The 22,294-nt window shown below is 49.9% G+C and overlaps 3 protein-coding genes across 3 annotated transcripts in view; all 3 read left to right on the top strand.

Moving 5' to 3' along the window:
• Nucleotides 1-3,208, top strand: part of LOC138164761 (tyrosine-protein kinase receptor Tie-1-like) — a 32,879-nt gene extending 29,671 nt beyond the window's left edge. The window contains exon 24 of the mRNA XM_069092724.1: nucleotides 2,588-3,208. Coding sequence (XP_068948825.1) covers nucleotides 2,588-3,208 — 621 coding nt within the window. The remainder of the gene's footprint in view (nucleotides 1-2,587) is intronic.
• Nucleotides 3,209-4,008: 800 nt separating this feature from the next.
• Nucleotides 4,009-18,198, top strand: LOC138164760 (thrombopoietin receptor-like). Its single transcript, XM_069092723.1, has 9 exons — nucleotides 4,009-4,023; nucleotides 6,722-7,149; nucleotides 7,568-7,746; nucleotides 12,502-12,908; nucleotides 13,446-13,602; nucleotides 13,817-13,946; nucleotides 17,571-17,746; nucleotides 17,896-18,038; nucleotides 18,082-18,198. The coding sequence occupies exons 1-9, from the start codon at nucleotides 4,009-4,011 to the stop codon at nucleotides 18,196-18,198; spliced, it is 1,752 nt and encodes a 583-aa protein (XP_068948824.1).
• A 20-nt stretch (nucleotides 18,199-18,218) lies between these two features.
• LOC138164759 (thrombopoietin receptor-like) overlaps nucleotides 18,219-22,294 on the top strand; it is an 11,713-nt gene continuing 7,637 nt past the window's right edge. Inside the window, exons 1-3 of the mRNA XM_069092722.1 lie at nucleotides 18,219-18,316; nucleotides 18,447-18,661; nucleotides 18,852-18,945. Of these exons, the coding sequence (XP_068948823.1) occupies nucleotides 18,219-18,316; nucleotides 18,447-18,661; nucleotides 18,852-18,945 (407 nt within the window). The remainder of the gene's footprint in view (nucleotides 18,317-18,446; nucleotides 18,662-18,851; nucleotides 18,946-22,294) is intronic.

The following is a 22,294-nucleotide window of genomic DNA, read 5'->3' as shown; positions in this document are numbered from 1 at the left end:
GCCTTCAGGCCAGATGACCTAACCCTTAGATTCAGAGTGGGGGAGGGCAGGGCAGAAACGTTAGAGAAGTCAGATGTGATCCCGGAGTGGTTACCAGAACTCCTAGGGCCTGAACTTGGGCCCTGCCTCACACCATCACCCTCCTGGGTAATGATTCTCCCCTACATCAGATCAAGAAAATTAATTTAGCAGCCACATGGAGGATGGGTCAGAGATGAGAGGAGAAGCTGGGCACCCCTGGGAGATGGTCACAATGGTCCAAGAGGACGTGATGAGGGTCTGAACAAGAGTATCAGCTATGAAGGGGATGATGGATGGAGACCAGTGTCGTGGAGGCGGAATGGGCAAGATCTGACAACCAGTTGGATGGATAGGAGAGTCAGTGAGAGTCAGTGACTCCAAAATAGCAAACCTGAATGACTGGAGGGGTGGGGAAGAAGGGAGAGGGAGACTTGGAGAAGTGCTGGATTGGGGAAGGAAGGCATGAGGGTCCTCTTGGACATATTGGGCTTGGGAAGCCAACTGGACTTCCAAGTGGGGATGTCCAGGCAGCCATTAAAGGGACAGCAAGCTCAGGGGTAGGGCTGGGAGTGACAGCCCATGGGAGAGAGTTGGCTAAGTGAGTGCATCAAGAGGCATGGGGAGGGCCCAGGAGAGAGCCTTGAGTGAGACTCTGAGTAAGGAGGAGGGACAGAGGTCACTTGTGACAAGGATCCCTCAAAGAAGACTGAGAACAAGCAATCAGGAAGTGGTAAGACCAGCAGGAGAATCAGCGTCCTGGAGGAATGGCAAGGAGTCTCCAAGAAAGAGATGCTTCACCATTGCAAAAGCGATAGGGGGTCCAGGAGACTGAGGACAGAAGGAAAGGGCTGGGTTCTGCTCTTCATGCCCGTGGAGAGAGTGCTTTCCATTCAGAGGCAGAGAGACATATTCCAGGCTAATTCAACTGGACCAGCATTGAGTACACATTTCCTCTGTGACCGGCAGGGTCCTGCCTGATGGGCTCACAAAGACAAGAGAAACAATTGTTCCTGCCCTGAAGGAGTTGCACACAACCAGCTTATATACATACATATGTGTATATGTATATGTGAACACATCATAAATATTTTATTTTTATTTATGTATCATATATAATATTTCATTATTTACTTATTTTTATTACATACACACATACATCTCTTCCCATTAAGGGGGAAAGGAGAGAGAACTGATAGCTAAGAGAATCCAGGGAGGTTTCTGGTAGGAAAGAGCATGGGGGATGAGGATTGAAGGATGCTAGGAATTCTGAGAGGCAGAAGTACAGTCAATCAATAACCATTTAAGAGCCTACTATGTGCCAGGCATAGAAAAGACCACCTGTGGAAATGCAGAGAGAGAGAAGATGGAGGGCCAGGTTTGGGGATGAGCAAGCTGGCTGGTTGGGCTGAGACAGAAGAGTGTGAGGGGGAGAAGAGGGTGACAATGTGACTAAGCCTAGGAAGCTGGGTTGGCACCAAAGCCAGAAGGGTCCTAGGAATAAGAGGGGGCCAATGATGTGTCAAGCAGCAGAGCTGGTCAGACCTACGCTTTAGGAAAATCACTTTGGCAGCTGTGGGGAAGAGACGGGAAGGAGGACACTGAGGCTGGAGATCCCCCCAGAAGGTCTATAATAATATAATATATATTATACAATATATACACAATAATGGTAATACAATAATGCAAACACAAGATGATGAGGGCCTGCCTACACCAGGGTCATGGCCATGTGAGAAAAGGACAGAAACAATGAGGTTTGCAAGTGACTTTACAAAGACGATCTCATGTGCCTCTCACAGTAACCCTGTGAGGTAGACCTCGTCGCTCTGCCCATTCACTTGGGTCAGTGCTTATGAGGAAACTGAGGGTGAAAGTGACTGGCCCAGAGTCACGGAGCTCCTAAGTGCCAGAGGTAGGATTCCAAAGCCTAAATGCAAAAGACCAAGATGCAGACAAGGGGTCACTAAGACTGCCTGAAGACCCCCAGTGACAGGGAGGTCAATATCTCCCCTCAGGAAAGCAGAGGCTCTCAAAAGGGAGCTTTCCTGCTCAGTCCTTTTTGAGTCACATCCAAGAATTCATGACCCCATTTAGGGTTTTCTTGGCAAAGATACTGGAGTGGTTTGCCATTTCCTTCTCCAGCTCATTTTACAGATGCAAACAGAGTTAAGTGACTTGCCCAAGGTCACACAGCTAGTAAGTGTCAGAGACTAGATTTGAACTCAGTTCCTCCTGACTCTAGGTCAAGCACTCTATCCACTTTGCCACCTAGTTGTCCCTCAGAGTTTGGTAGCTCTGCCCTTATTGTCACGAGCATCCTTTCTAAGATATACTCGACAAATGGTCCCCTTGTCTTTGCTTAAAAACTTCCGAGGAAGAGGAGTCCATCTCCTCCTGAGGCAATCACTTCTACCTTCAGAGAGCCCAGTCTCTAGGAAGCTTTCCTGGCATCAAGGTTAAATTGTTCTCTTTGCAGTTCCACCACCACCATTACCACCAGCACCAGTACAAGCACCACCACCACCACCATCACCACTAACACCAACACCATCATCAACTCCAACAGCATCACCATCAACACCACCATCACCACCACCACTACCACAACAACAACAGCAACACCATCACCACCATCAACAGCAGCACCACCACCAACACCAACACCATCACCACCACCAACACCATCCCCAATACCAACACCAACACCATCACCAACACCATCACCACCACCACCAACACCACCACCACCAACACCATCACCACCAACACCAACACCATCACCACCACCAACACCATCCCCAATACCAACACCAACACCATCACCAACACCATCACCACCACCACCACCATCACCACCAACATTAAAACCATCACCACCACCACTACCACAACAACAGCAACACCATCACCACCATCAATAGCAACACCACCACCACCAACATCAAAACCATCACCAGTACCAACACCAACACCATCACCAACACCACTACCAACAATAACACCATCACCACCACCACCAACATCACCACCATTTTTCCTCATTCCTCCCAAAGCAGCTAGCTGGGTAGAAAGGGTGAACAGCTCCAAGAGGGTTTACCATCAGGGTCCTGAGAGTGATAAATGGGTTAGGGGTACAGGAGGGAGCCACAGAGTTCTGACAGGTGACCAGGAAAGGTCAAGCAGATAGCCAATATCTCCAACTGGGCTAGTAGCATTAAGGAGATCTGGGAGCAGGGTTCTGGGCCCCTTTCATCTAGGTGGAAAAGTAGACAGAGTTCTGGGCTTGGAATCAGGAAGATCTAAGTTCAAATCTGTCCTGAGATAATTACTAGCTGTGTGACCTTAGGCAAGTCACTTAACCTCTGTCCCCCTCAGGTTTCTCAGCTATAAAATAATGATGATAATAACACATCCCTGCATGGGTTAGTGTGAGAATTGAACAATATAATAGTTGTAAAAGCACTTAGTACAGTGCCTGGCACATATAAACACTATCATTATTATTTACCCCCTAGAAGATTGGGGCAGGAGAGATGCTAACCTGGACCTCCCTGGACTGCTGCCCATGGGTAGGGGGTGGGTGGCCTCTACAGTACTGCTATAGGGTTGGGGATGAAGGGGGACAAAGAACCAGGCTATCCCAGTGCCCACCCCCTTCCTCTCCAAATCTACCCCACCTTCCCTTACAGGTCCCCAGACTTCCTCCTCCCAGACCCCAAGCCCGGGGCCCCAGTGTGGTCAGGGTTCAGTTCCTCTCCGGCCCCTGGGCTGCCCAGAGCTGGGGCTGGGGCTGGGAAAGGGAAAGGGACAGGACGTAGGGCCATATCTGACAGGAACCTGTGGGCCTGGGGTAAAGAGAGAGCTGGGGCCCAGCTTCCTGAGGGAAGGACCAGGGTCACACAGCCCACATGCCCAAAGGGATGCCAGCCTGGGTGTTCATCCTAGTCATCTGCTGCCTTCTTCTCTTGCCCAGCCAGGCTACCACCCATGTCAGCAGTGAAGGTAAGTGGGAACAGCAGAGGTCCAGTGTCCCCCCCCATAAAACCCTCCCCTAAAGCCCTGGCATCATAAGGTAAGGGAGAAAAAGAAAAGGAGGAGATGAGGGGGACAGGGGAGAGGCAGGACACAAGGGGAAAGAAAGAAGGGAGAGGGAGAGAAGGGAGAAAGAGTGAAGGGGAGAGAGTAGGGACAGAGAATAAGTGGGGGGAAAAGAAGAGGGGATGGGGTCATATGGGGTGGGAGGGCAGGGTGAAGGGGAAGGGAAGCCTGGAGAGAGGGAAGGAGCATAAGCGGCCTGGAACATTGACTCTCCTGGGGATGGTGACATTATTGAGGGGAGGTTGGGAATATTCAGCCAGGAATAGAGCAATGATAAAGAACCTCCTGTGTGCAGAACCCTGTGCTTAGTTACATAATGCACAATGCCACGATCATTTCATCAGAGAGGAGCTAACATAGAAACAAGTGCCCTGGGAAGCTGTGGCTGACCAGGCATCTTGCAGGAGGTGAGTCTGAGACGGTCTGGAGTTCAGCAGAAGAGAGGGAAGGGAGAACAGCAGCCCAGACCTCAGAAAGGGAATGGCACAGAGAGAGGAGAGAGCAGGACATGCAGGATGGGATGAGAGCCAGGCCTTAATTCCCTAAGTACGGCACCTCCCTCTGCCAGTGCCAGCTGGCACCCTGTCTGAATCACACCATCTGAGACAGCTGCCCAGAGCCCTGAGAGGGTGAGCGTGACTCACTTGGGTCACCCAGCCAGTAGGTGTCAGGTGGAGACTTGAACCTAGGTCTGCCCAATGCTGCTGCCAGTTCTCTCTGTCTGTTAGGCCAGGCACAGCAGAGGAAGAGCTGGGTTTATGAACTCAAGCTTTAGAGGAGAAAGGGATCCCTGAATTCATCCAGCCCTTCAAAGGCCCAGACTCAGGGTCTAGCCAATAGCAGAGCTGTGCTCTTTCCATGCTGCCTCTCAGATTCCTCTCTCAAACCTCAGTTTCCTTAACTGTAAATTGGGACAATAATGCTTGCACTCCCTACCTTTCAGGGTGATCCGTAAGGGCTGATGGGTAAGTTATGAGAGGCAACAGTGGGCCCTGGTGGCTGGAGAGTTGGCCTTGAGGTCAACAAGGCCCAAATTTGTCACTGATACTTATTGACAATATGACCCTGGACAAGTCACCTAACATCTCAGTTAGACTCTCAAAGGCTAGAAGTGGCAGAGAAGGTGCCACGCTATACTAAAAGAGAGAATCTCTTCATCTGGGAGTTCTCTAGACAATGAAATCACTGCTCTAGCCCTGTTATTATTAATGAGGTAAGGGATAAAGTTTCAGGGGAATGTTTTATTCAGAGGCAGGAGTGACAAGAGACAAAGCTAGGAAGATAAACTGATTCCAGATGTGAAGGCCTTGAATCTGAGCAGGGAGGAAACAGGGAACTGGCTTTATCCCATCAGTTCCTTTGACAACTTAGCCTTGTTTCTTCTCATCAGTGGTTCAAATCCTGGGACCATTCAGAACCTGCAGGCATTTCCCAGTCCTTTTGAAGAGCAATTGAATGACTCAGTGGATAGAGTACTGGGCTTGGAGTCAGGAAGGCCTGAGTTCAAATCTAGCCTCAAGATACTTATTAGCTGTATGACCCTGGGCAAGTCACTTAACCTCTGTTTGCCTTAGTCCACTGGAGAAGGCAATGTCAAAGCACTCCAGTATCCTTGCCAAGGAAAGCCCATGGACAGTGTTTGATGTACTATGGGTTCACAAAGAGTGCCACAGGACGGAACACAACAATATGGAATCATTGAGGGTTTTTGTTTCGGTTTGTTGACAAAGGAGTGACCTAATAAAACCACACAAACCCCAAAGGAGTGACCTGATTCTATCTAGGGATGAGATCTATTTTTCTGGGAAGGCAAATGCTGCCTCCTCCAGAAGGCTGACTGGCCCAGCTCCTATTTGGCCCTTTTCATTCTGGGCTATGATTTGGTTGTGCTCGTAGCCTAGGAGCATTGGACAGAGTTCAATACAGGATCAGGTGTCTGGGCTTGTTATCATTTCCTCAAAGGAAAAGGCCAAGGGCCCAGGGCCAGCTCTGCTCCAGACTGAATTCTGGGCTCTGCACACTGGATAGACATTTAGTACACATCTGCGGTGTGCAGGCACTGTGCAAAGTTATGGGACACAAAGAAAGGAAAAAGGACAGGCCTAGTTCTCTGGCAGTTCACAATCTACGGGGATGGTAGAAACAAGCTGGAGACAGGATAAACCATCACTGGATGCTATCCTTAACAGAATCAGCCCCCAGCTCTCCTGGCCTGCCAGTTCCTCAGTTCCAGCTCTGGCTGCCCTGCAAATCCAGGGGTATCCCTACTTCCCCTTTTAAAAAACTTTTACCCAGAAGTCAGTGGCCCCCTCCATATCTGACTCAGTGCCGGAGTGGTCTGCATTGTTGCAGGAGCACAGGGAGCCCCAGAAGCCCACTGCACACCCCCAGACCACAGAAAAGTCTCCCAAAAGGCTCTGTTGAGACTTGTCTGAGGGGCTCAGCTGCTGGACGGGCAGCCCAAGGCCCTCTGAACCCCAGCAGATCACTGGGAGCCTTCCTGCCCCCAAGCCTCCTTCCTTTGCAGGTCATTGTTGCTTCCTCCTCCAGCCAGAGGCTCCCAAGGAGTGCAGCACGGCTAAATGCCCTCTGCGATCTGTAGAGAGCACCCTGTGTGGCTTGCTCAATCCCTCGCACCACCACCTCCCTCACCACTCGGGTCTCTTTCCTGGGCAGTCTAAGAGCTGGACAATCAGGCAGTGCCGGGACTGCCTGGCTACCTCTGTCCTCCTGTGAGTCCAGCTCAGGACCTACCCGTGAGCCCTGTGTGTCTGGCGGGGCCAGACTGTGGGTGAGAGAACAGGCCCTGGCCAGGCCGGCCCCATCCGATGCCTTGGCTTTTCGCTCCTCCGCAGATGCCTCGCTCCTGGAGGCAGAGCCTGAGCCGCTGCGCTGCTTCTCCAGGCAGTTTGAGGACCTCACTTGCTTCTGGGATGAGGTAGAGGAGGAGGAGGAGGACTGTACGAAAGAAGAAGAGGAGGGTGGCGAGGAAGACCCAGGGCGCTACAAACTTTTCTTCGCCTATCCAGAGTGCGTGCATTTCACGCAGAGATTAGTTCCAGGCAACACCCACCGGCAGGAAATGGGGTGTAGGGTGGGAGGACAGGGGGGAAAGAAGTGGTGGGGAGTGGGAGAACCAGAGGAGGGGAGAGGGCAGGACGGCGGCACATCCCCTCCCTCAGGCAGAGCCTCCTCCGTTCCCCACCTCCCCCATCCCTGCCCCCCCCCCCCATATCAATCCGAGGAGCCTAGAGGGGCCCTAGCGCTATCGCCCGAGTGAAGGCAGGGTGGGTGGGCAGGAGGGAAGAGAAAGAGGCAACGGGGGTGGGGGAAGAGACAACCAGCGGAGGGGAGGGCGCAGGATGGCAGCACCCTCTCCTCTGGCAGTTCCCACGCCAGGAGAGCACAGGGGCCTCCGGGGTCCCTTAGATTCGTGCCCGGCCCGCAGGGAGGAGCCCCAAGTGTGCCCACTGAGCTCCCAGAGGCTGCCTAATGGAGGGCTCCGCCACGTCTGTCAAATCCAGCCTACCGACGGCGTGCGCCTCTTTGCCAAGCTGACGTTGTGGGTGTGGGACCGTGCCAAAGACCGAAACCGGACCCAGAGAGTGCTCAGCTTGGAAAACGTGGGTGAGGCCCTGACTCTGTTGAGTGCTGGCGTCTCCTCACAGCCCTGTCCCTCCTCCCTCCCTACAGCTCTGTCGCCTCTCCTCACAGCCCTGTCCCTCCTCCCTCCCCACAGCTCTGTCTCCTCTCCTCACAGCTCTGTCCCTCCTCCCTCTCCAGGGTCTTATCCTCCCTCCCCACAGCTCTGTCTCCTCTCCCCACAGCTCTGTCCCTCCTCCCTCCCCACAGTTCTGTCTCCTCTCCTCACAGCTCTGTCCTTCCTCACTCAGAATCACAGAACTTAAAAACTGGAAGGGACCTCCAAGGCACCAGTCCAAACAGCACCCAGAAAGAACCCCCACCCCAATATACCTAGGCAGTGGCCATCCAGCCTCCAAGAAGAGGGAGCCTGCCAGCTACTGGGATCGACCCTTTCCATTTGGGGACTGTTCTAATTGCAAGGAAGTTTTTAGTTTTTTTCTGACATTGAGATTGCATCTCTTTGCAATTGCTCAGCCCCTACCCCCACCCCCGGCTATTTGAGCAGAACAAATCCCCTCCATGTGCAGTCTTTCAGATACTTGAAGGCCACTCTCATGGCCTTCCAGAACCTTCTCTTCCCCAGGCACTTGTCAGCATTCTTCTTAAAATATGTCACCCAGAACTGAAAACAGACTTCCAGGTGTGGTCTGAGCAAGGCAGTGTTCAGAGGGACTGTAGGCAGCCTCCCCCAATGCAGCTCATCTGCTTTTCTGACTCCCACACTCCAGTGAAAGCTGTACAAGGGGGCTCACAGTGGCCCAGAATGTTTAAGTCTCATTTGGACAAAGTGTTCATGACCATCTGACCCCAACTCTCTACCTCTGGACTCATCTTAGGCTCAGGAAACAGAATTTCTGCACCCTAGTATTGCAAGACCACATTTATGCTGACTGAATTTCATCTTATTAGATGTGACTGAAAATAATAACATTACTAGCACGTGTAGAGTGCCTTTACAATGTTATCTCATTTTATCTTTACAGCAACCCAAGGAGAGGTAGATGTTATTATTATCTCATTGTATAGATGAGATAACTGAGGAGATAACAGATGAGGAAACTGAGGCAGGCAAAAGTGAAATGACTTACCAAAGGCACTTGAGGTGAAGATGGGAAAAGAGGAAGCCTAATAGCTAGTAATGTCTGAGGCAGAATTTGAACTCAGGGCTTTCCGACTCCGGGTGTAGCTCTCTATCCACACTGCATCACCAAGTCACCCCTTCTCTTGGGCAGGTCTCTCAGGCTCTTGACTCAGTTGTAATAATAATTAATAATAAATATCTGATATTTAGATTACAATTTTAGATTTACAAAGCCTTATAAAGAAGGTGCTGCTGAAGCTCAGAGAAGAAGAATTAAACAGCTAACTTATCAGGGTAATGCCTCTCATAAGTGGTGGAGATGGGATTTGGACCCTAATTCCTGGTCCAGTGTGCTATCCACTGGGCCACCCAGCTCACCCATCCAGCCTGTCCAGATCTTTTGGGTTCCTGACATCATCATCATCATCTTCTTCTTCTTCTTCTTCTTCTTCTTCTCCTCCTCCTCCTTCTCCTCCTTCTTCTTTTCTCATCTTCACCCTCTTCATCTTCCTCATCATTACTGACATTTAGATAGAACTTTTAGGTCTGCAGAATACTTTATATATACGTCATATCCCATGGAACCTACTGGATCTGGAATCAGGAACACCTACATTCAAATCCTGCATCAGACACTAGTTGTATCACTGTGGGCAAGTCATTTAACCTCAGATGTTTCACTTCCTTATCTGTAGAAAGGGGATAATAATAGCACCAGTCTGGCAGGGTACTTGTGAAGATGAAATGAAGTAATATTTGTAAATTGCTTTGCAATCTTTAAAGCACTAGCTATTTGCTATTGCTAGATATGTGTAGTTATATACAAGTTATCATCATTGTCATCATTATTATTACCCTATTAGGAAGGTGTTACTGAGGCTGAGAGGGATTCAGCAATTTGCTCAGCATCACATTCTAGTAAGTGATGGAGGCTGGATTTGAACCCAAGTCTTCTTAATGTCAAGTCTAAAGCTCTTTCAACTACACACTGCTGCTTTCCATGCTGCAAGACTATATGTTAGCTAACCCTCCCTGATTCCTATCCACTGTAAAATTGATGAGTCTTCCATCTATGCCCTTAGAAGCTATTGCTAAACAGGTAAAACAGCCCAGTGTTAAGCATGTATCTTTGGGTCATTCCATTGGAGACCTCTTGCCAAGGTGACATTGAACCATCAGTGACAGTTTTTGGAGTCTGGCCATCCAAGTTCCTAGTCCAGCTACTTGTACTAATTAACCCCTATTTCCACATCTCCTTATTGGCTCAAAGAATAGCATGAGATACTTTATCAAATACTTACCTGAAATCTAGACAAATTATATGTATGCCATTACCTGGATCTATTAGTCAAGTAACCCAGTCAAGAGAGAGAATACAGTGAGTCTAGCAGGACCTATTCTTTAGGAAGCAAGGCTGATTATTTGTAATTACTGCTTCCTTTTCTAATGGTCACCTCATTAACAATTCATTATAAAATTTTTGCCAGAAATTGAATTCAGATGCACTGACCTCAACTTTGTAGGAGTCCATTCTCTTTCCTTTTTCTTCTTTAAAATATATTTTATTTCAGTATTTCCCAATTACATTTAAGAAAAAACCTTTTGATATTCACTTTTTTAATTATTGGGTTTGAAATTATCATCCTCCCTCCCCTGCTCCTTGAGAAGGCAAGCAACATGATGTCAATTCTTATATATGTGAAGTCATGCAAAGCATATTTCCATTTTAGCCATGTTGCAAAAGAAAACAAACAAAAAATCTCTTTCCTTTTTCAAAAATTGGCCTTTCTCCAGCCATGCAGAATTTCTCCCATTCAGCATCTTTCAAGTATCACTACCAGAGGCTTGATAATACCATCCAATTCAATTCAATAAACATTTATTAGGATTTGTTAATGTTCTGGGCATCAGGGATGCAAAGGCAAAACCCAAAGTCCCAGCCCTCAAGAGGCTTACTTTCTGCTGGGATAGCATCTGGACCAGGTGGCTTGAACTCAGGGCAGCACAGTTCTCTCTCTCTCTCTCTCTCTCTTTTCATCCCTCTCAGCTCCCTCTTGGCTACTTCAGTTCTGTCCTTTCCAGTGCAAAGACAACAGGAACAAAACAAAACTTGAGTAGTTCAGCCTTCTCTTGGTTGTCATTTATCATCAACCCTTCTATCCCTTCTCTGATTATTTTCTCTTTCCCAACAGAGCAAAAGTCAGATGAAACCAAGCAAAAATAAACAGAACCCTGACACCTCAATTGATTTTCTTGTCTCTGACTTTCCCTGCCAGTTTCAGTTTATTTTGAGCTTTCACTCTTCTGACGTGGTTCTTATGGGACAAACTCAATCTTTATTTTTTTTTTAATTCATCCCGTTGCTTCCTCTGCCTCCATTTTCTATATCTATCTTTTCAAAATTGATAATTTCCCCATACACCCACATTGGTCTCTTCAAACACTTCCACTTTTCTTCCTTGTTAGAGATATTTTTTGGGGTCTTCAGAAATTCATTCCTTAGAGTTTCCAACTGTTCCTGGGCTGACTTCCTCAGTGGGATTTCAGTCCATGAGACCCTGCCTATCTTTTCCCTGAACCTTTTCAAATCTGTTCTCCCCAAATCTATGGTTATGCCCAATTATTCTCTCTTTCTCTAAGAAGCAGTGGTTACTTTTCCTCACATTTCCCATTATTTCTACCCCAAGACCAAGCTCCTCTCCACTGATAAAACTCACATCCAGGATTTCCTCTTGTCGGTGCCTTCACCTTTTGAAAGATGAAACTATCATCAGTCCATCAAGAAGTTATTAGCTTCTATATCTGTGTGACCCTGGGCAAGTCACTTAATCCCAATTGGCTTAAAAAATCATAAGCTTCTACATTTTGGGGAGAGAGAGATCCCTAGCAAACTCTAAGGAATAAGTCTCTTATTATATCAAAATCATATCGTATCATGCTTCTGTTCAAGCCTTATGATCTCTTTTCCAAACACCTCATCTCTTTCCTGCTTCTATCCAGGTGGTCTGTTGTCTGGTTAATAGTCAATCCCTGCCTCCACTCATCTTACCTCATGCTTTCCTTCTCGGGTTCCTGGATTTCCTCCCCGGGTTCCTGGATTTCCTCCCATGAGCTTTTCTTCTTTCTGCTCAATCCCATCCTGCCTCGTCTCCCATGTCTTTCAAATAAGGTATATCCTTCCTGAGTCATATTCCTATTATGGATTTCATCCCAAGTTTCATGATTATTAGTCCCTTCTGTTACCTTACCTTTGTGCCTCTTCATGTGCAGACAATAAGGCCATGTGTTTTTCTACCAGCCTCCTTCCTGGATGTTGTCTCTTGTGAATATTTGGGTGTCTAAACTGCTTTTCTCCTCCCTTCATTGTAACTACTAACTATGGCATCTGGCTTGTTAGAGACATTGGGGCAATTTTCTCCCTTCCCCTTTTCATTTAAAGCTCTTTAGATGTACAGACTCTAGGCCACTTCTCAGTCCTGTCCTTACGCTTCACAGTCTTGCGCATACTCACTCTTCAGCCTTGTACTTACAGTCCTGTCCATCTGCAATCTCTTGAAGGGATCACTTAGGGTGGTTTGGGGAGTACTCAAGGTGGTCTTGGGGGGAGCATTTGGAGTAGTTGGGGAAGCACTGAGGTGGTGGATCCTCTCCCCTAGGCCTGCCTGCCCCACCTAAGAGCATCACTGCAGTGACTTCTGGTCAGACTGGGGAGCTACAAGTCACGTGGGAGGTGCCACCCTCAGAAATTAGTGACTTCATGCAGCATGAACTCCAATATGGCCCTTTGGATCCCAGCAATTCTTCTCAGCCCACGGTCACAGCGCTGCTCCAAGCACCCATGTGTTGTCCTTTCATGAGGTGGCCACACACGCAGTCACACCAGGCCACTGCAGGCCCTAGGCCTGATCTGACTCCAGCCCAGCTTCCAGGGACCCAGACTATACAACAGTACCCTACCATCGAGGGACCCTCCAGAAAAGGATACATGAGCCGGGGACCTGCCATCAGGAGACCCACAGTGCCACAGTGGAATGACCCAGGGCAGCTTGGGGCCACCAGAGAAGTACCCAGCTTTCTCTGACCTCATTTTCTCTCACCCTAGACCCAGAACATTTCCTTGCGTTATGGACAGAAATGGCTGTGCAGCTCCCTAGTCCTCCATCTTGAAGGCTTTCTTTCCCTTCTCCCTCCCCAAGATGACATGTTCAGAATTTGGAGATTGAGGTTTCACGTGGCTCAGGAATTATTGGCTTTCTCCGGGGCCACTTGGGGCCAAGTTTGTTATGGATGAGTCATGGATTCATCACTAATCCAGCCCTTCTGAGCCACCAATTTACCAGAAGTATAAAGAAACCCAGTATAGGGGCTCTCCCCCAATGACGGATGATGTACCCCCAGGAGGCTGGTCTTGGGATAAGAACCATCCACATAGCCTCTTTCTACAAGGTAGTAAGGTCCCCATTATTGTAGTATCCAAGGTCATTATAGGGATGTGGTGGGTTGGGCAGATTACACAGAGGGGGAGAAGGGAGGTAGACTAGAGATACCCTAAAGTCCCATCCATTTCTGAGCCTCTGATTCAATGACCCTTCCTCTTCAGGCCCAAGAGCTAATCGGTGGAAGCTGTATCATCTCCGGATTTCAGCCTGGAATCTCATACTGGCTCCAGCTCCGGAGCAGGCCTGATGGGATCTCCCTCAGGGGTTTCTGGGGACCATGGTCATCTCCTGTAACCGTGACTCTGCCATGGGATGCAAGTGAGTCACCTGGGGGAGGAGAGGATGATTGTGTAGAAGGAGAGGGATGGAGAGAAAAGCAGAATTCTCCCACCCCCCAGCAACACACACACACACACACACACACACACACACACACACACCATGCAGGGGAAGTTACCAGGAGCTGGGGGGATAGAGAGGGAGGGAAGGAGGCTTGGGTGGGGCCCAGTACAGTCCCCCTCTCCCGGCCCAGGGGAGATTGGACTGCAGTGCTTTACTCAGGACCTGGTTCACATCACCTGTCAGTGGCAAGGACCAGGCCACCCCTCCACCTCCCATGGCTACTTCTACCACTGGAGAGCTAGCAGCTGCCCCAAGAACAGGTGAGCAGGTGGGGTGAGCCAGCAGAACTGGCAGTCTGGGGTAAGGAGAGTCCTGAGTCTAAGCTCACAGAGCTGTTCTAGTGAAGGCAGGAAGGTGAGGAGTCCCTGACCATCCATATCTAAACCCTCATCAGATGCTAACCAGTCAATCACCAAGCATTGATTAAGTATCTATACTGTGCCAAGCACTGGGCTAAGTGCTGGGGGTGCAAAGAACATGCTCCCTGCTCTCAAGGAGCTCACAATCTAGCAGGGGAGAAAAACAAGTGCACAAAGAGACACCGTAGAAAGTAAATACAAAGTAACCTCAGAGGCACAGGCACTGGGAGGGTGAGGGGGTTGGAGCAGGGTCAGGAAAAGCCTCGTGTAGAGAAGGCAGTGTTAAGGCTGGATCTTGAAGGAAGACAAGGATTCTAAGAAATCAATGAGGGGAAAGTGCATTCTAGGCATGGGAAGCAGCCAGTGCCAAGACACAGAGACTCATCGAGGAAGAACCCAAAGCAGACAGGTGGAATCGGATCGTCTTATACGTTAAAAGACTGGAAAGGTAGGGAGGAATCAGATTGGGAAGGGCTTTTGTATGCCAAACCATCTACTCCTCCTGGAGGCATTAGGGGCCGATGCAGTCCCACCCACACTTAGGACAGTCACTTTGGCCTTGGAGGATAGATTAGAGAGGGAGGGTCTTAAGCCAGGGAAAACAAATAGGAAGCCAAGCCGTGGCAATAGCCAGGATGAAAGGGGATGAGAGCCTGACTAGGCTCGTGGTCACATGAGGGGAGAGAAGGGGACAGTGAGATGCTATTGGGCGGAAACAAGATTTGGCCACTGCTTGGATATGTGGGATGAGAAAAAGGAAAAAGACAGAGATAAGAATAAGAATACTAATAATGGCTCAGATTTGTGGAGAGCTTTATAAATATTATCTGATCCTAACAACAGTGGGGGAGGGATGTGTTATTATCCCCATTTTACAGATGAGGAAACTGAGGCAGACAGAGGTTATAACTTGCTATGGTCACATGGGAGAGACAGGATTTGAATTCAGGTCTTCTTAATTCCAAGTCCAGTACTCTATCATGATTCTTGAACCTGGATAACATGGAAAATGGTGGTACCTTTAACTGTAATAGAGAGTATAGAAGAAGAAGAGCTTGGGGGCCAGGGAATGAATTAAGTTTTGGACATATTGAGTTTGAAATATCCAATAGGCAGTGGGTGATATGAGACTAAAGCACAGCCTGGGGCTGGAGGCACAGCCAGTCTGGCTAGAGATGACAATGTCTCCCGTGAGAATTAAACTAGGGAGTTAAAAGCAGTTCATGAAATGCTCCCTCTGTGCAAAGTGCTGTAGGTACAAGTAGAAAAGTGAGATAGCCCCTGCTCTTCCTGTGCTAATGGGTGGAGAAGACGTATAGGAGGGCTCAGCTTCAAGTCAGCTGAGGAAAATGAATCCTTAGGGACCCAACAGCTAGGCAATGCATCTTCTTGGTGGTAATTTCCATCACTAAACCCTTATCTGTTTCTGATGCCAAGGACTTCTGGGGTAAAAACTTGTCATTTTCAGAGCTCTAGTCATTATGGCTTCTGGGAAGGCAGGTGTTGTAAACCTTACTGAGGCAGTTTTCAAGTCCCATCTCTGGCTGTGGGGAGTAGGCTAGAAGCAGGACCTGATAACCTGGAGCTCGGGGAGGGCATGGGGTGCTACTAGGCCCTATTCTCACAGTGCCAAACTCCTTCCAGAGTCTGAGAGAAAGCAGTGGTTAAGGTGCTGGCCATGGCTTAATACACCTGGCATGTTCCAATTCCTGTCTCAACCCTCAGAATGCCTTGCTGAATTGGTTCTTCAGTTAGGGTTGGCCATAGTAGGGATGGAGGGCCCTTTCTTCCACTAAGGTCGCTATCATGGATGATGGCTAAGGAACTGAGCTAGAAACAGCCTGAGAGATATTGCTAGTCCTGGGACTTTGGATTTATTAAGAAAGATAATAGGGGTGGCTAGGTGGTGCAGTGAGTAAAGCACTGGCCCCAGAGTCAGGAGGACCCAAGTTCGGTTCCAGCCTCAGACAGTTAACCACCCACACAAAAAAAATAGCCGTGTAACCTTGGGCAAGTTACTTAATCCCAATTGCCTTCCAAAAGGGGAAAAAAAAAAAGGTAATAGAAAAGGAAGCCCTCAAAACTCCTTGTAAGAAGTAGACATTTGGGCCTCAGTAGATTTGTTTGACTTCACACCAAGGGAATGGATTAATTTTCTCAGTCCTTGGGTCAAGTTAAGTCAAGTGGCACTTATTAAGTGGACCTGTGCTCAAGCACTGGGGGTACAAAGAAAGGCAAAAAGCAATTCCTGGCCTCATGGAGCTCACAGTCTATAGGGGAAGACAACATGCAAATGACTATGTGCCAACAAGATAGGCAGGTAGAAAGAGAACCAAGAGAGAGCAGAATCATGAAAATCCAGAGGAGGAGGAGGGGGTGATAACAGTATCAAAGGCTGTAGAGAGGTCAAGAAGGATGAGATTTGTCGATCTGGAGATGACCAGTGTGGACCTTAAATTTGCCCACATTTCCAAAGGAGAGAGAGGGGGCTCTAGGGCCTCCTGAGCCTGCTTTTGACATGTAAAATGGGCATAATAACCCGGTTGATGCCAGGGCAGTGCATCCTGCCATCCAGCCCCTACCCTCAGAGAGCTCACCTTCTGATGGGGGAGAGGACATGCAAACAGCTAAGCACATACAAAAAGAGATGCAGGGAAGGTGGCAGGTCATCTGAGAGGGGGAGGCCCTAACGGCTGAAGTCACCAGGAAAGACCGCCTGAGGATGAGTTTTGAGCTGAGCCTTAAAGGAAGCCAGGAAGTGGAGATGAGAGGGTACCAGGGCTGGGGAACCTTTAGCCTCAAGGCCACATGTGGCCCTCTAGGTCCTCCAGTAAGGCCCTTTGACTGAATCCAAACTTCACAGAACAAACGAGGCCACATATGGCCTCAAGGTCAAAGGGTCCCCACCCCTGGATAAACCATTCCAGTAGCAGGTCAAACAAAGCCAGAATAAGGCATGGAGATAGGGGATAGAGTGTCATGCTCAAGGAACAGCAAGGAGGCCAGTTACCAGATCCCTGAGTACATGGAAGAGACATGGAATGTAAGAAGGGACCAGGTCATAGAGGACTTTAAAAGACAAACAGAGGGTATATTTGAACCTGGAGGTGACAGGGAACCACTCAGCATGAGAGAGTAAAGGGGTGACATGGTCAGACTTGCACTTTAGAAAGATCACTTTGACAGAGGCAGAGAGGCTAATTAGGAGACCAATGCAATCATCCAGGTATGAGGTGATGAAGGCCTGTATCAGGGTGGTGATTGTTTGAGTGGAGAGGAGATATAGATATATATTCACACACCCAAATATACATTTATGTAATTGTGTAAATGTATGTGTGTATAAGTGTGTGTATATAAATACATGTATATATGTATATATGATGTTTTGAAGGTCATAACAACCTGAGGGCATTGGATATATGAGCTGAGTGTCAGAGACAGGATCTGATAAGAATGGCCCTGGGGCCTTTCAAGCCTACCCTGGCTCACCGGCCATGGTGGGGGGTGGGGGTTTCTTCCCAGGGGCCCAACTTGGGAGAAATGTGAGAAGATGAATTCCAGGGCAGAGGTAACCTCAATCTCCCAGTGCCACTTCGAGTCTCAAAATAACAGTGCCATTCACATGCTGGTGGAAATAATCACTGAACTGGGCACCATCCACCAATACCTTGCCACTCCGTTCTGGATGCATCAGATCGGTGAGAGATTCTCTGCTACCACCCCGCTGGTTCCCAGACTCGGGCAGCACCTCCTCCTGACTCCCAAACCTTTGTACCCCACTTCCCACTTCCTCTGGTCCCCAAAGGCTCAGAGCGCTGCTCTCCGTCTGCTTCTCCTGCCCCTCCAGTTCTCACTGAAGCTCCAGAACTGCAGTGGACAGCCGGCTCCAGTGGGCAGCTCAAGCTGACCTGGAAGCCCCCCTTGCCCTGGCTGCCGGGGCAGACCCACTATCAGCTCCGCTACTCCGGGCAGAAGCTAGGCCACTGGAAGGTGAGAGGGCCTCAAGGTCCCAGCCCCTTTCCTCCTGGCGCAGGCCTCACTGCTTCACCAGGTGTGCCAAGGCAGGCTGGGAGTTCGGGCAGTGCGTGTGCATGTGTCAGGCCCGGGGCGGGTGGCAGGATCTGTGTCAGTATGTATGGCTGGGCGTTAAGAGTGGGAGTGTTAGGGGGTATGTACACGACTGAGGTGAGTGTAAGCGCATCTGAGCCGCTGGGCACGCGTGTGTCATGTGTGGGCGTGTGTGTGGCAGTAAGACTGTGTCTTGGAGAGTGAGTGTGGAAGCGAGAATAGGGTAGGGAAGGTGGAAGTGTTAGAGAGGAGTAAGACCCCTCGTTTAGGACAAAGGTGTGTCAAACACCTCCCTTCCTTCATGGACGAGCGTGCACGCTGACCAATCAGAGGCCGCACAAGGCCTCTGCCTCTGCCCCCGCCCCCTCCGCATGGGTCTGTGCAGGTGCTGGAGCCTCCGCGGGGTGCACTGGGAGAAACGCTGGAGCTCCGGCCAGGGGCCCAGTACAGACTACAACTGCGCGCGCGGCCTGACGGCCCCACGTATCACGGACCTTGGAGCGCCTGGTCTGCGCCTGCGCTCGTGGAGATTGCTCCGGAGAGCGGTGAGAGGCAGGGATGGGACGGGATGGGGCTGCGCAGTGCGCTCCATGGGTGCGGCCGGGCGAGTACGGCTGCGTAGTGTGTAGGGGGACGGGTCCGGGGCTGGAGCAGGGAATGCGGTTGCGCAGTGAGGGAGGGGGCGGGGCTCTGGGCCCATCCGTTCTGACCTCGGTGACCTGGGCCCCCTGCCAGGCTGGGTCTCCGTGGTGACGAGCGCGGTGCTGACGCTGGGCTTCTGCGGCCTCGTGGGCCTCGTGTTGCGGCGCCTCTTTCCGGCGAGGTTCAGGTACAGACCTGCCTTCAGGCGCGTGCGCGTGCCTGGCCACTTTCTTCCCCCCAATCCTCCCCAGCCCCTTTCCACCCCGCCCCGCCCCTCCCGGTTACTAATGGATACAAATGGATTAAAAAGTAGCTGAGGGAGGATTCCCTTCAGGGAAGGCAGACCCTAGTGCCCTGGAGGCTGAGGCCAACTGAGCCTCGGAGGGGCGGGGGGGAGGAGGGAGAGCATTCCAGGCGCGTGGGGCAGATACAGTGCAAAGGGAGCAGTGGGAAGGAAGGCAGTGCCATAGTCCGATGGAGTAGAAAGACAGAGAAAGCCCAGGTGGTGAAGGGCTTTGAAGGTCTCAGAGATGAGTTTATTATCCCGGAGGCAATAGGGAGCCTCCGAGGTTTATTGAGTAGGGAATGTCATAGTCAGATAAACCTGGACAACTTGGAATCCCTGATCTTAGGTGTTAGGGTTTTTAAAAATATCTTTATTTTCATATAATGGGCTTCCTCTGTAATTCTATGTGTTTTCTTTGGCTGTTGAGAATATGATTCTGGGAGAGTCCATGACACACTAATTTAGTAACGCTGTCAAAGGTTCCAGAGCAGGACCTGTTCTGGATGGCTAGGCTGCTGCTTTGGAGTCCTTGCTTCTCTTTTTAGCTGATTACAAACCATTTTAATGATCCAAGGCTACCTCTCCAGTCGTGACCTCTCTCCTGACTCTAGTCTTCATCACCAGCTGCCTTGGTAACTCTCTGGGATCCAGCCACCCAGGCTTCCTTGCTGTTTGTCCCACACAGCTCTCTAATTCCTGACGGTGCCTGGACAGCTCTAATTGGAAGTCCCATAGGCATCTCAAACTCAAAGTGCCTTGTAGAGGATTCATCCTCTTTTTCCCCAAACCCTCTCCTCTTCCCAATTTCCTTATTATGTGCAGGGCACTACTCAGGCATTCAGGCACTCAGTCTCCGTTGGGCATCTTCAACCTCTCATTCTCTCTTACCCCTCTCATCACACCCAATATGGTGCCAAGGCTTGCAGATTTTACTTCCATAAGGTCTCTCCCCATTCTCCCCTCTGACATTGCTACCATGCTCATCATCTCAGGCCTGGACTGTTGCCTGCTTGTTGGTCTCTGCCTTCAGTTTCTCCCCACTCTAATCAGCCTCCAAAGTGATCTTCCCAAAGTCCAAGTCTAATCACGTCATCCCCCCCCCATCCCCTTCCCCACCCCAGTCAGCTCCAAGGGCTCAGAGGATCAAGCACCAGTCCTTCTGTTGAGCATTTGAAAACCTCCCCATCCAACCACCTTTGCTTACTGTTTGTCACATTCAGTCCTCCAATTCCTAACTGTACCTTTGCCCGAGTTGGCCCCCATACATGCAATGCTTTCCCTCCTCACCTCTACCTCCTTTGTCTTTCAAGATTCGGCTCAAATCTCACCTTCAGGAGGCCTTTCCAAGCCTTCTAGCTGCCGCTTGTGCCTCCCCTAGTGTCTACTCTGTTTATCATGTGTATAGGCTAGGGGAGTCAGACAATAAACATTTATTAGGCACTTACTATGTGCCTGGCATTGTGCTAAGTTCTGGGGAAACAGACACTGAAAAGAAAGAGTCCCTGCCCTCAGGGAGCTTACAGTCTAATGGGGAAGACACCACACAAGAGGAAGCTGGGGTGGGGGTGAGGGGGAGAAGGAGTTGTGAAGGAGTATTGTTGGATGAGAAATGAAGAGAAGGCTGGCCTGGATTGCTCCTTGACTGGAGGGCTGGGCCTGAATAGGAAACTACCAGGTAAAGAAACTCCAGCCACCAATGCAGGTCTTACCTTATCTGCAGCTCACAGTCCTAGAGTTGTCTTGGGGTCCAAGCTGTTCATTGACTTGCGTGGGGTCATAGCCAGTGGATATCTGAGACCTAAGATGGCTTCCTTTGCTGAGGCCAGCTCTCTAGCTACTGGGCCACAAAGGCTTCGCTCCATTAGAATGGGATCCCTTTGAGGGCAGGGGCGGCTTCTGTTTTTGCTTTGGATTCCCAAGGGTAAGCACTATGCCTGGGGTATACATTAGGTGCTTAATCGATGCTTGTTGCTTTTTCCTGGAAGCAGTGGAGCTTACTAGGCTGTGGTTTACAGACAGCAGCCCTCTGGGTCTCCTCCATTTCTCTGGTCACTGCCAGGCCAGGCACTCTGCAGTCCCATCTGCCAGTTGTCTCTGGACCTGAGCAGTGACTTTCTCCCTCTCCAGCCTAGGTCCTGGAAGGAATCTAGGGCAGTCATAACTGCCAGATTGTTCTGTCCTCAGTGCAAAAGTCATTCAGTGCAACAAATGTCTCAACTCCCCTGCTGTCAGGCCCAAGGCTTAGGGCCACTTCAGACAAAAGCCAGCCTGTCCCTTCAGCCCCCAGGGGCTGCTGTGGTATACCCAGATAAGTAAATACTGAGCAAAGGCCTAGTGAGGCCACTTGGCTGAAGTTGGGGTGTTGAGCAGGAGGGATAGGGAGCAGCCTCATTTCACCCAATAGGGAGTGGACAGGGAGTAACGTGAAACAAAAATGCAAAGGGAGGCTGGTGGTTCTGGAGCCCTCTCTCCAAGGTGGAATCCTCTTTTGAAGGGCCACATCTCCCAGAGGGCACCACTCAGCCTTACTTCTTGCCTGGGCCATTGTGTAACCTCCTAATGGACTTCCAGGCTCTCTCCTCTCCAGCACTTTCTCCCCCCAAATTATCTTGCTCAAGTTCAGCTGTGACTGATAATTCTCTGAGGAAGCTTCAGGGCTTCCCATGGCTCAAGGATACACTTCTCAGTCTGGCTGCAGCCCATCCTTCCAGCCATGTCCCCGTTCCTCCACCTTAGCCATTCAGCCTGCTGGCTCTACCATGATCACTACCCTTAACTTCACCCCTTTTGGCCTGTGTCCATGCTGTCTCCTGTTCCTAGAATGATCCTCCTCCTCCCCTTCACCTCTTAGAATCTCTGGGTTCTGGCAGGAGCCCTTTCCTGGTCCTCTCAAGCCTTCCACCTCCTCAAAGTATCCCACACATGTTATATCTCTCCCCACCCCCAGCTTCTACTCTACTCTGCCTCCAGACTCTCAGCTCCAGGAGGGCAGAAACTGCCAATGCCTGAACCCAGCAGATGCTTCATAAATCAAGTTGTACTGGATTGTTTGGAACAGACTTTCTCTGCAAGTTTCTGTGCCCTTGGAACTCACCCTTCTTTTCTTTGGACATTTTGAGATTTGCTATCCTTTGTCCAGCTTCACCTTCTCCTCCCCTCTCTGAACTCTCAGACAAGGGGCTGTAGCAGCAAGCACCCCAAGCGCGTCCTCAGGGTTTGCAGCTACCACAGGTTCTTGGATCTGCTTTGT

The sequence above is a fragment of the Petaurus breviceps genome, unplaced genomic scaffold (genome assembly GCF_028583685.1).
Source record: "Petaurus breviceps papuanus isolate PSGF00001 unplaced genomic scaffold, PetGlider_PUasm1.0 207, whole genome shotgun sequence".
Lineage (NCBI taxonomy): Eukaryota > Metazoa > Chordata > Mammalia > Diprotodontia > Petauridae > Petaurus > Petaurus breviceps.
The sequence above is the reverse complement of the archived record's forward strand: the minus strand, read 5'-3'. Positions and strand labels throughout refer to the sequence as shown.